General features: G+C 33.3%; 1 protein-coding gene across 1 annotated transcript; it reads right to left on the reverse strand.

The window, feature by feature from the left end:
* Positions 1-4,301: 4,301 nt before the first annotated feature.
* LOC115985105 (UDP-glycosyltransferase 87A1-like) lies at positions 4,302-6,801 on the reverse strand. Its single transcript, XM_031108076.1, has 2 exons — positions 6,167-6,801; positions 4,302-5,298 (listed from the first exon to the last, which is right to left on the reverse strand). The coding sequence occupies exons 1-2, from the start codon at positions 6,666-6,668 to the stop codon at positions 4,430-4,432; spliced, it is 1,371 nt and encodes a 456-aa protein (XP_030963936.1). The 5' UTR covers positions 6,669-6,801; the 3' UTR covers positions 4,302-4,429.
* Between the last annotated feature and the right edge of the window lie 5,720 nt (positions 6,802-12,521).

The following is a 12,521-nucleotide window of genomic DNA, read 5'->3' on the forward strand; positions in this document are numbered from 1 at the left end:
CAACAATGAAAAGAAAGAGGAAAGCTTTTGTTTAAAAGTTTAGTTGGTTCTTGTTAATAGTAGGTTCAAGCTTGATATTAACATGCTGGTCATGGTCACAAATCCAGGTATTGGGTTTGGGTCGTGACAGCTACTCTTACTTCAGTTCAGTATCAGTCAAATCAACTTCTAGACAGAAACAAAGAATATGTTGTTGCTAAACATCAAAATTTGTTGAGTTCTTCCAATTTTCTGTTTGTAGCAAGCCTTTTTCTTCTCCTTCTAAAGAGGCATCCAAATCATCCAAATTCCAACAATAGTGTTTAGCAGATTGAACTTTAAGAAATAAGCTTCTAGGGTTTAATGATTGCCTTGGTTGTTTTAATGAGTTGGCATGCTCTTTGCAAGGATAACTCTTTCTGGGGTTTAAAAAGAAGGCATGGTAAGTGCTTGAGGAAATTTCTGATAGAATTTCAAATAGGGATTTCTCAATTCAATTAGTTATATGATAAATTCATATTTTGCAAGCCCAAGTTGTTACTAATAGCAAATTATTAGTTGGTTATGGTGACAGATTTTTAGTTATCATTTTGTGAATTGGATTGTCAATGACTTTTTCATTACCTCATGTATTTGTTAAAAATGTTACTAAAATTAAAATGTAGAAGGTTTCAGAAAAAAAATAATTGGAAAAAATATTTTATGATCTTAATTCCAAATCCAAATCCAAATTTAGGTATTCCAACAATGGAATTTTAAATAATGAATTTCAAATCCTTCATTGTATAAAAATACTCAAACAAGGAATTTTAAAATTAATGGATTTCAAATTAAGGCATTTAAATCCATTGATTTAAAATCCAAATCCAAATGTTGCCATCTAAACACAACCCTAAGTTTTTTTGTAGGAATTTCAAAATAAAACTTAAAAAAATTTAAAATCATAAGGTTTAGGTCAACACTAGGGCACTAAGTTGTGGTTCTAACTACTAAATATATTAGTTAAAACAACCTCCCATAAATGCATGTGTGTGTGTCTGTATACAAGATAGTTTTTTTTAGATAACTTATCATATTTTAAATTTCAATAAGTATACTACAAAATACAACAACTTAATGACAAAAGAAAATTTATAAGTTCCACCAAGAATTTTATGGGGGGGGGGGGGGATCAAGTAGAGTGATTATATAAATTTTTTTGTCATTTTGGTCTTGCACATAAAGGTTTTAGGGGGTATTTCGGTCATTTGTTAGATTTCAAAGGTCTTTCAGTCATTTTATAGGTTTTTAAAGGTAATTTGGTCATTTTTTAGGTTTTAGGGGTATTTTGATAATTTTTTAGGTTTCAGGGGGCATTACAATCATTTTTTAGGTTCTAAGAGTTTTTCAATCATTTTTTAGGTTTCAGCCTTCAGGGTCATTTCAGTCATTTTTAGGTTTCACGGTCATTTTTGTCATTTTGTAGGTTTTAAGGGTATTTCAATAATTTTAGAGAGTTTAAGGGGCTATTTTGGTCATTTTATAGGTTTCGAGGGTATTTCAGTCATTTTCTAGGTTTCAAGTGTATTATGGTTATTTTTTAGGTCCTAAAGGTATTTCAATCACTTTTTAGGTTACAAGGTCATTTTAGTTATTTTTTAGGTTTCAGGGTCAATTTTTAGGTTCTAAGGATATCGGTCATTTTTTAGGTTTCATGTGCATTACGGTCGTTTTTTAGGTTTTAAGGGTATTTTAGTTACTTTTTAGGTTACAAGGTCATTTCAGACTCTTTTTAGATTTCAAGGTCTTTTAGGTCATTTTTTAGGTTCTAAAGGTATTAGAGGGTATTTCAGTCATTTTTTAGGTTTTAGGGTCATTTTAGTCATTTTCTAGGTTCTAAGGGTATATCAGTCATTTTTTAGGTTTTAGGGTCATTTTAGTCATTTTCTAGGTTCTAAGGGTATATCAGTCATTTTTTAGGTATTAAGGGTATCACAGTAATTTTTGAGAGTTTTGGGGGAGGGGGTATTTTTGTCACATGTGATGTTGATACTGTCTAATGTGACAATGAAATCTTCAAATGTGAGAAAAAAAAATAAGGGAACCATTGAATGTGATAAAAGTACGGCCACATGAGATGTTGGTACCACCCAATGTAACAATGGAATTGTCAAGTGTGAGAAAAAAATAGGGTACCACCGAATGTGACAAAAGTACAGTTAGATGTGATGTGGGTACTACTTAATGTGATAATAGAACCATCAAATGTGAGAAAAAAGAAAAGAAAAAAAAAAAGAACCACCAAATGTGACAAAAGAACAGTCACATGTGATGTTGGAACTGCACAATGTGATGATGGAACCGATAAATGTGAGAAAAAAATAAAGGAACCACTGAATGTGACAAAAGTATAGTCACATGTGATATTGGTACTACACAATGTAAGGATGGAATTATCAAAAGTGAGGAAAAAAAAAGAACCACCAAATGTGACAAAAGTACTGTCAAATGTGATGTTGAAACTACACAATGTGAGAATGGAACCGTCAAATGCGAGAAAAAATAAGGGAACCACCAAATGTGACAAAAGAATTGTCACATGTGATGTTGGAACTACACAATGTGAGGATGAAACCGACAAATGTGAGAAAAAAGTAATGGAACCACCCAATGTGACAAAAGAACTGTCACATATGATGTTGAAACCGCACAATGTGAGAATAAAACCGTTAAATGTGAGAAAAAAAAGTAAGAGAACCACCAAATGTGAAAAAAAAAACTGTCACAAGTGATGCTGGAACTGCACAATGTGAGAATGGAACCATCCAATGTGAGAAAAAAGTAAAGGAACTACCAAATGTGAGAAAAGAATTGTTACATGTGATGTTGGAACTGCACAATGTGAGGATGTAACCGTCAAATGTGAGAAAAAAGTGAGGGAACCACCCAATGTGACAAAAGAACTGTCATATGTGATGTTGGAACCGCACAATGTGAGGATGAAACCGTCAAATGTGAGAAAAAAAAGTAAGAGAACTGCACAATGTGAGAAAAGAACTGTTACATGTGATGTTGGAACTGCACAATGTGAGGATGGAACCATCAAATGTGAGAAAAAAGTAAGGGAACCACCAAATGTGAGAAAAAAACTATCACATGTGATGTTGGAACTGCACAATGTGAGAATAAAACCGTCAAATGTGAGAAAAAAGTAACCTGGTATAACAGGTTACCTATTAATGGGTACCGTACCCCCCTTTTTTTGGGGGGGTACCGTAGAATTACTCATCATAGGCAGCATGATTTGCGTCCCTACTGATTTGATCGAAAGACAATCCCATAAAGTAGGAGCTACTCATTCTAATACAATAATGCCCTTCTCAATGTGACCAAAGCACCAAACCTGGACCCTAGGTTGCTATTGCAAAGGATATATATTTTTTGTCTAATTATGAAAATTATGTCATGGTAGTCTTATTAGTAGGCATTTAATATAATTGTTTTTATATATAGAACTATATATTCTAGTATCAAAGAAATTATGATGTACCAAGATTCTAATGAAGGTATAAAGTATGTGTTTGAGTTTGGTGAGAGAGTTTAATTAAAGTGTGTGTATGTGTGTTTAGCATTTAGTTTGTTTCTCAAAAAAATTCTAATGAAGGTTTAAATATATAATAGAATTTAAATTCAATTAAGAGTTGTTAATGAGTTCTTTTTTTTTTTTTTTTTTTAGGTGTTGGAGCATATTTGAGACTTTAGCCCAAAACTGAACGTTGGCCCAAAAGAGGAAACTAACGTCTACCAATTAATGTGCATGTTCCCACCCCAAATTTTGAGAGAATTATTCTCGGCAAGAGCCTCAATTTGATTTAAATATGGCCAAAATATCCATAAAAAAAGGAGCACTATAAGTAATCATATTTTTAATAATGACTCGGCACTATAAGTTATCTTTTCTTTTCTTTTTTTGTCGAGAAGGAGCACTGTAAGTTATCCAGTAGTTAATCTATATATAGAAAAGGGTCCAACGGTAAACAGCTTGGAGAAGTCCTAACAGCCATTGCATTTCATCTTCTAAAAATAAATCCATGCAAGAGACAAATTCAATAGAGACAAAGAAATCATATCCATCAATAGATAAACAGTAATACATTGGGAGTTGTATCATCTTAAAAAAAAAAAAAAAAAAAAAAAAAAAAAAGTTCGGGTTTTTGCATAAATATTTCCTAGATTAGCTGAATTTTAACAACTCTTTTAATAATAATAATAATAGATACGAATACTGAAGTTAATACATAAACATATAAACCTTAAAAAAGAAAAAAAAGAAAAAAAAGGGATTTCACTAAAATCATGTTGATTATCAGTAAATCTCATAACCAAATTTAAGATCAACTTGGAATTCTCAAAGACAATGGCCACTAACTAATGTATTGGTGCCACCAAAGAACAAAATGGTTACATTTACTCAATAACCATGGCAATCTAAAAGGTTCTTAACGAAGGCATTAATGCTTGTCTCAGCTGATCCACCTTTTGCAACTGAACGTTGACATATTTGTTTAACTTCACTTGCTTTTGTCCTAATTTCTTTCACCTCATCACTCTCCAAATCCATAAATTTCTGCACTAACTTTGCAATTTCCACTCTTGTCACCAAATTGTCCGCTTTGACATTTTGCTTCATCCTCCATCCAATTTTCCAATCCTCCACAATTAGCTTACTATTAAAGAATTGATCAAATGCTATGGGGAAGGTAAGAAAAGGAAGACCATAGAACATACCTTCTCGAGTGGAATTCCAACCACAGTGTGACAAAAATCCTCCAATGGAAGAATGAGATAAGACTCTCAATTGGTCGCACCAAGGCACTATTAACCCCATATGACCACAAACCTCTTTTAACTTGCAAGTCTCATCACGTGCCACCCATAAGAATCTGACACCACTATCACGCAAACCAGCTACAATTTCATCCATTTGGGCACAAGAAACTGAAAGAAAGCTTCCCATTGAAATATATAGAACAGAACTTTTAGGTTGACAATCTAGCCAATGTAGATAATTGTTGTCACTAAGATTTGTATTTTCTCCAAGATCCAAGTCATGTATGGTCGGGCCCATAGCATATACAGGGAATGAAAATTTTTCTTTTAAAACATCGATTGCTTTGGATTCCAGCTCATAGATAGAAGTGAATAAGAGGTACTGTGCTTTGCTTACCCACGAAAAAATTTCAAAGAACCAGTTCGTCATTTCTTGGTTTCTACCATCAAACGGAATATCCACTCGCCGTGTGGAAGAAATTCCAGGAATGTACTCTACACGCTCCTCATCTTTTGTTGATAAGCAAAAAATAATGCATCAATCAAAATCTTCAATTGGATGACACGTTATTTCTTTGAGTTGCTTTGATGTTTTGCTTGAGTTAAATGAATGCTAGAAGTTATGAAAATCAAAGTGATCGTGGTTAAAACATTATGTCAAGTTAAGAAAGCATTTCCTTCAATTGAATGCTCTAATTTCTTCCCAATTTCTAGTTGAATGTGTAACTTGTTGGCCTCTATTTATGTCACACATCCGGCTAAAATATGAGGATGGCTTGATTTTTGTGTGTGTTGTTTATTTGAAAGTTACGACTTCTAAATTTTCTAGTAGAACATTTTATTTCAATGGTCTACAAACCCATAATTTTTTTTTTTTTTTTTAATTTTCCATATGAATTCATTTTTAATTGATATATTTTTTTTTCTCATAAAGTAAAAGTCTCATCCATATTTGATTGTATTTAAAATAATTTTATTACTTCAATATATATTAAATTAAATTCATGATTTATTAATTGTAATATATATATATATATATATATTACTAAAATAGTTATTACTCTTCTAAACAAATGGTTTATCATGTTAATGGGTGTCTTTAAGGTAATTATTAATAAAACTATTTTGAGAAAACTTTGATATCATTTTTATAGGTAATATAAAAAGTTTCAGCAAAATTAATTACTTTATCATTTTCCTATAAAATATTTTTAAAATAGTTTCTAAATCAATACTCTTAAGACATCCGTTTACATTTTCCTATTATTAATACTAATCATTTCTTTTTTTTATAATCAATACTTATCATTTAAGACCACCGAAGCATAGAGTATTAGTGAACTAACTCGAGATGTTCATAAAAAGAAATTACACTAACCCGAGATGTCAGCAGTGAAATGACCGTTTTGAACTAAAAGATCGAAATGCTGGAGGATCATAAACATAGACGGCGACGAAGGCCAAAAGGCTGCGACCGGAATATTTCTTCGGTTCCCAACGCCAACTGCCCAGAAAAGAGTGATATCAGCTAAAATAACTGTCACCGGCGGCAGCTCAATCCGATCAAGGAGCTGCACAAATGGAGCTTCCAACTTTGTCCTGGTAGCTTCGATGAAGGCGTTAAAGTTTGCGGCACGGACTAGCTCTGACGGAATAACGTTGGGTATGGAGCTGAAGCGAACGTTGTCGGGCTTTGGGTCGGAGCCGATGAAACCAAGCCATTCTTCAGTGACAACGAAGGTGACGAGAATATTGTTGTTTTTCGAAACAAGTATCTTACAGAGGTTCATCATGGGGTAGATGTGGCCGCGACCTGGATAAGGCATGGCTACTATGTGGATGTGGCTGTGTGTGGTTGGGTTAGCTTTCAGGGAATCCATGTCCACAATTTTTTGTGTGTATCACTTTATCTCTGTCGCAGATAAGAACTTTACCAGCTTATATGGAGTGAAGCTTGGTAATAGCTTGATGAGTATTAATTAAATAACGAAAAATAACCTCGTTGGTGATGCAACGTAACTGAAACTCTGCCCAAAAAAATTAAAAATAAAGGCACACTTTTCAAAGTTCCGAATACACAACTGTTCTGCATGCGCATTCAAACAAATATAAGTATGGACAAATTGTCATGACTCATGAGAAAATAAATAACCAAATTGTCGGTAGTTCGGTACTTGCAAGGAAGGTTGGGACCGAGGAAGATAATTAAAAGTGGTAAAGATGCTGTGGAAATTAAGGGTTCATTTGGTAGAGGAGTTTGAATAATATTATTTATAATTTTTTGAAATATGTGTGAATAAAAATATGTGTGAAAATGTGTATAATGTTATTTAAAAACTGAAAATGAGTTGTTTAACCATTCTATCAAACGGAGCCTAAACTTTGAAAAGAAGAAAGTATTGAGAAAATAAATATAAAAAAGAAAAAGAAAAAGTTGGGTTAATTTCGATGAGGTGGCGTCATGGTTAGCAGTCGAGGGAGAGAATTGTTATCATTAATACTAGTTGCTAACTCGCGCTATGCGCGGAAAGTTTTTACATAGATGTGAAATGTATATAACATATGCAAAATCATCTTGATTTATTTTTCTTCTTCTGTTGAATGCATTTTTCATTTGTAGTTTAAGATGTTACTTTAAGGCAAAAAATATTCCAATCAAATAATGGTGTCTTGTGCTAATCCAAAATAAAATTAATTTTGCCAAATTCAACATTAGCTTCTATTTGGCAAATCCCAATTGTTGAGCAAAAGAAAATTGCCAAAATCCCATTTCTTAATTCCTTTACCTTCTTGAACTTCCACACTAATCAAGCAAAGAGGACAAAAATAGAAATCTGAAATTTAGGAGTATGGACCATCAAACCAAATTAAGTGAAATTTTAAAAAATAATTGACTTAAATTTTGAATAACATCCCATCAACCAAACAAAGAAAAAAGAGCAGAGTAATAATATTATTATTTAAAAGAGTTGAAAGAAAGACATGTGAAATTTGAGATCTCTTTTTTTTTTTTTTTTGAATGTGAAAAGAAAATAAAAAAAAAAAAAAAGGAATGCATGAGACTCCAATCTAAATGGGAAAAAAAATCAGCAATATAAAAATACATTCACTCCGCTAATTCAAAAACTTTCATCCAACCAAATCAAGACATCTATTCCTCAATTTTCATACATTGCCAAGTCTACCTTAGGCTTGAACTCAAAATGATTTAATTTGATTGAGTGTTGCATAGAATTAAATTTGTTTGTCTCAATATGAGTAGCACTTAATTGATGCAACCTTAATGCAGCAGTAGCTCTTGAACAATGCAGTCCAATATGAAATACTTGTTACCAAGTAATATTCCCTCTTGGCCTCCCCTGCTTGACGTTCTGTTCAGCCTCTTCTGCAAGCTTCTCCCTAATGAGCTTTTTGTGTGTCAACAACACCAAACCCTACAAAGAAAGCAAACATTTTTATACAAATCCAAGATATCAATACCTTAAAAAAATTAAAAATAAAACATATGGAGACCTTTTTTTGGATCTTAAATAACAAAATTTTAAAATACAACCCTAGGTCCATTCATTTACAACAAAAGTAGCAAAAGCTACAATGAACAATATGTCAAGCACAAATTATTCTCATATAGACACAAATCTTATGCTAACACATCACTCTGCATATCCCCTTCATATTTTTTGCAAGCCCCATACACAACCTCCTTCACTCTTCAGAACATAAGGAAGCACGTCATCAAAGTACATAAACTAATAAGGATGATACTACTTGAAATGAAGTTGTTTAAAGAAATCTATATTTAATTAAATCATTAAAATAATAACAAATGATTGAAAAAGATAATGACTTTGTAAAAAAAATTCAAACTCAAACTTTTGCACTCACCAGGGGCCATCAAATCATTACGTTTTGGCTTAGCGTGTAATGCCTTTATTGAGCACCGTCTTTGTGAAAAACTCAAACCAGAAGTCGGAGGTTGAGGCCGATCCGATAATAGCCTAAATAAACCGCTTTGGGAACCTGAAAACACCAAACAAGTAAAAAAATCAATCATTATCAGAACAATTAAACAACCAAAAAGAGGTATTGATTTCATTCAAATGAATAAACAACCTTTTGAAATTACAGTAGATGAAGAAGAATAAGTCTAAATCAAAACCTTAATTAAAACAAAATCTAACCCAATCACGTAATTCAAAACCAACTGATCAAAATACCAAAAACTAAATCCTTTTAAATCCCCAAATTTAAAATGGAATTTTACTTTTTAAGCCTCTGTATATTTGGATAAAGATTCAGTTTTTCAAACACGGAAAAATCATAGCTTTTCTAAAATTATCTTATGGGTAACATCTAATATAACAAAATAGTAGCTAACTGACATTGACACCCAAAAATTTATAATACATCATTTAGAACCTTATTCAAAAGTTTTGAATTAAAATAACACAATTTAAAGAGATTAGTAAACCGAAGTGCTCCATAGTTTCACTCCCACTAACAAATATAGATAACAGCACACATAAATATCTACATAGTTTCCAAAGGGTGGACTTGAAACAACACACATAAAAATTGTCATAAATATAAGTTATAAAACAGATTCTGCATCAACTATCTAACATATCATGATGGCAGACTCATTTCACATTAGAACCGTCTAATTTTTTTTTTTGTATAGAAGCTTCCTAATCAAAAGCCAAACACATTCAAGATACAGGTGTTTTGTACAGACCAAAACTGGGTTCTTGGAGTACCAAATACATTTTTACGGATAAATTGATAAACTAAACATGGATCATCAAAACATTTCCCCCAAGAATCAGTAACACAATTAAAAGATAAAGGATTTACAACTATTTAATAAATACAACCATTAGTAAGTCAAAACCACAAACAAAATTCCATGAACAATTGAAGTGGAGAAAGAACAGTATATTGGAAGAATAACTTGGCAGGTAGGTTTTCAATTGAAGAGCAAATCAAAATTCTTACCTCGGGTTTGGACTTCCTTTACAGAGGAGATTGGCTTCAGTTGCAGTTACGGCCAAAACCCAACACACCCGAGGGTTAGGAAGTGAAATCCCTAAAATGATAGAAAAACCTAATTAAAGACAAAATCCCTAAATTGACAGAAAAAGATTAATTGAGAAATACAGAGAGAATGGTTTGATACGGAGAAGGGCTTTGGCCGACCTGTATCTGCGATTGGAGTGAATCACTTTAGAGGTGTTTTGGACGACGGAGAAGGGGAATGGGATCGGGTTTTGTTGGAGCTAATATGGGTCTAGGTTTTGGATGACGGAGAAGGGCTTTGGCTGTAGGGTTTGTTTTGGACGACAGAGAATGTTTTGGATGACAGCGAAGGTTTGATCGTGAGGCATGTATTGGATGACAGAGAAGTGGAACGGGGAAGAAGAAGGGGAAAAAGAAGAAGAAGTATTATCGGGTTTTGTTTTTAAGTGGCAGAGATTTTTTTCCCCGGTTTTATAGTAAAATTATAATTTTTGTTTTTTTAATTTAAATAATGCTGACATGGAAAATTGTGGGAGCTTAAAAAGCTTCGGTTTTATTTTAAGTGGTAGAGAATTTTTTTCCCGGTTTTATAGTAAAATTATAATTTTTGTTTTTTTAATTTAAATAATACTAACATGGAAAATTGTGGAAGCTTCAAAAGCTTCGGTTATATATATATATATAGAGAGAGAGAGAGAGAGAGAGATTATTATTCAAAGATTATATATATATGGCAAAACTTGGGTACAATATTTTAGATTCTTTACTTAAAATTTTGACATCTGCCCAGTTTAACAATCCAAACAAACGGCGTTAAAACTATTTTTTTTTCCTTCTTCATTCTTTTTCCTGTACTGCAACTGCAAGAGAACCCACAACTTTAAATCTCCAATTGTCTCTGATTGATGAAGCTAAAATGAAGATAATAAAGGGAATTCTGAATTCCAATCCAAAACTCAGAAGCTAAAATGCAGAAGCAAAACTAAAATGAAGCTAAAATGCAGAACCAAACAGGAAAGATCAAAAATTAAAAAATAAAAGCCAGGTCTATTGGGTTTCAAACCAAAAAAGGGACCCTTCTCCCTCATTTTCTCAGTAACCAAACAGGAAAGATCAAAAAAATTAAAAAATAAAAGCTAGATCTATTGGGTTTCAAACCAAAAAATGGACCCTTCTCCCTCATTTTCTCAGTAACAAAACAGGAAAGATAAAAAATAAAAAAAAAAATAAAAAAAAAAGCCAGGTCTACTGGGTTTCTGTTGAAGGCTAAAATTTCACAAAAAAAGCCCATTCCATGAAAAGTAAAGAAGGCCCAATTCAAGCAGCAAGAAGAATCAACATTAAGGCCCAATTTAAATTCAGATTTCCAGCAAAAAGGTCATCAAAAAGTCTAGCAAAATTCAGTGAAAGAACTGGGCTGGGATACCCAGAGGCTGCCAGAGGCCCGGGATCCTCAGGTAATGCAGGACAGCTGTTGTAGGATTGAGACAACTCAAAGGTACCACGAAATACAAGAAATGAAGAACAGAGATGTCCTTCTCAAGTACCCACTGGTGCAGCAAAGAATCAGAAAGTATAAAGCAAACATTCATGAACAAAGGAGCTGTACCACAAGGAACCAAGAATGAGAAAATCATACGTAGAAGCAACTGGAAGAGAACTTTCAACCCAGCAGTAAAAGATTCCAACTATTTGGGAATAATGACAGCAAGGAAATACAAACGCAGCTGAGTCTGAAAAGTGAGAAATCTTGAAGGAAGAGAGATTGAAGGCTAGGACGCCCCGGAATGGAAAGTCAGCAAGTGACTTTTAGAGAAACAGTATTAAAAGATGAAAACCATGAGGAAAAGGGGAAGAGACCAGCCCTTGAGCAACTGTCACAGCACGAGCTCTGAGGGGCAAAAGAGAGAAATCACTAGTACCATGGAGCCCTAGAAAACACACTATAAAAGGAAGAGAAAACCCATGTTGAAAGGGGAGAGGATTATTCAGTAGGAAGAATATCATAACAGAGTCATTAGAACTCTGTAAAATTTAAGAAAAACAGAGGAATGTCTCCCGGTATCCCAGAAACAGCCACTATAGCACATACTTGGATTCAAAAGGATTCAAACTTTACAAGTCTTAGAGGCTTGAATAGCCATCAAAGTCTGTAATTTTTGAGCTTATTTGAACCTATATCACGTCTTAGTGAGCACATTTGTAATCCACAATCAAGAAAAATAATGAAATATCTCATATTGATTTGAGAATTTCTAACAATTACTTTGCATATTTCTTTACTGCTTCTTGCTGCTCAATACATATATATTCTTGCTTGTAAAGCTGAGTCCCTGCCCAAGCAAAGCCACTCGGACTTGAGTTCCAAATCCCACAAGTCTTGTGCAAAAGCATAAGTCTGTGAGAATTGGGGCCAGGATCCTCGTGGCTGAATCATTCTCATGAAATTCACTTACATATATGTATATGTATGTATTAATATATATATATATATATCTCCTAATCTAAGAAACTAACAATTATTTGAAGATATGTGCATTGTATAGTTGTTCTTGTGTAGGACCTATAGAGGTAAAAGGAAGGGACAAAACTCCATTGCATAACAAGCATGAAGAAAGATTGTATAGTGCAGAGAACTAGAGATTCTGGGTTCTTACAGGCCTAATACGTCCCGGGATCCCACGACAGTATGCCCGGGGTACCAGGAGGAATCACAT

This window comes from Quercus lobata, chromosome 1 (genome assembly GCF_001633185.2).
Source record: "Quercus lobata isolate SW786 chromosome 1, ValleyOak3.0 Primary Assembly, whole genome shotgun sequence".
Lineage (NCBI taxonomy): Eukaryota > Viridiplantae > Streptophyta > Magnoliopsida > Fagales > Fagaceae > Quercus > Quercus lobata.

Coding starts and splice junctions, on each gene's coding strand:
- LOC115985105 (XM_031108076.1), bottom strand. CDS start 6,668: ATGGATTCCCTGAAAGCTAACCCAACCACACACAGCCACATCCACATA. Junction 5,299..6,166: donor TTTCACTGCTGACATCTCGG/GTTAGTGTAATT, acceptor TATCAACAAAAG/ATGAGGAGCGTGTAGAGTAC.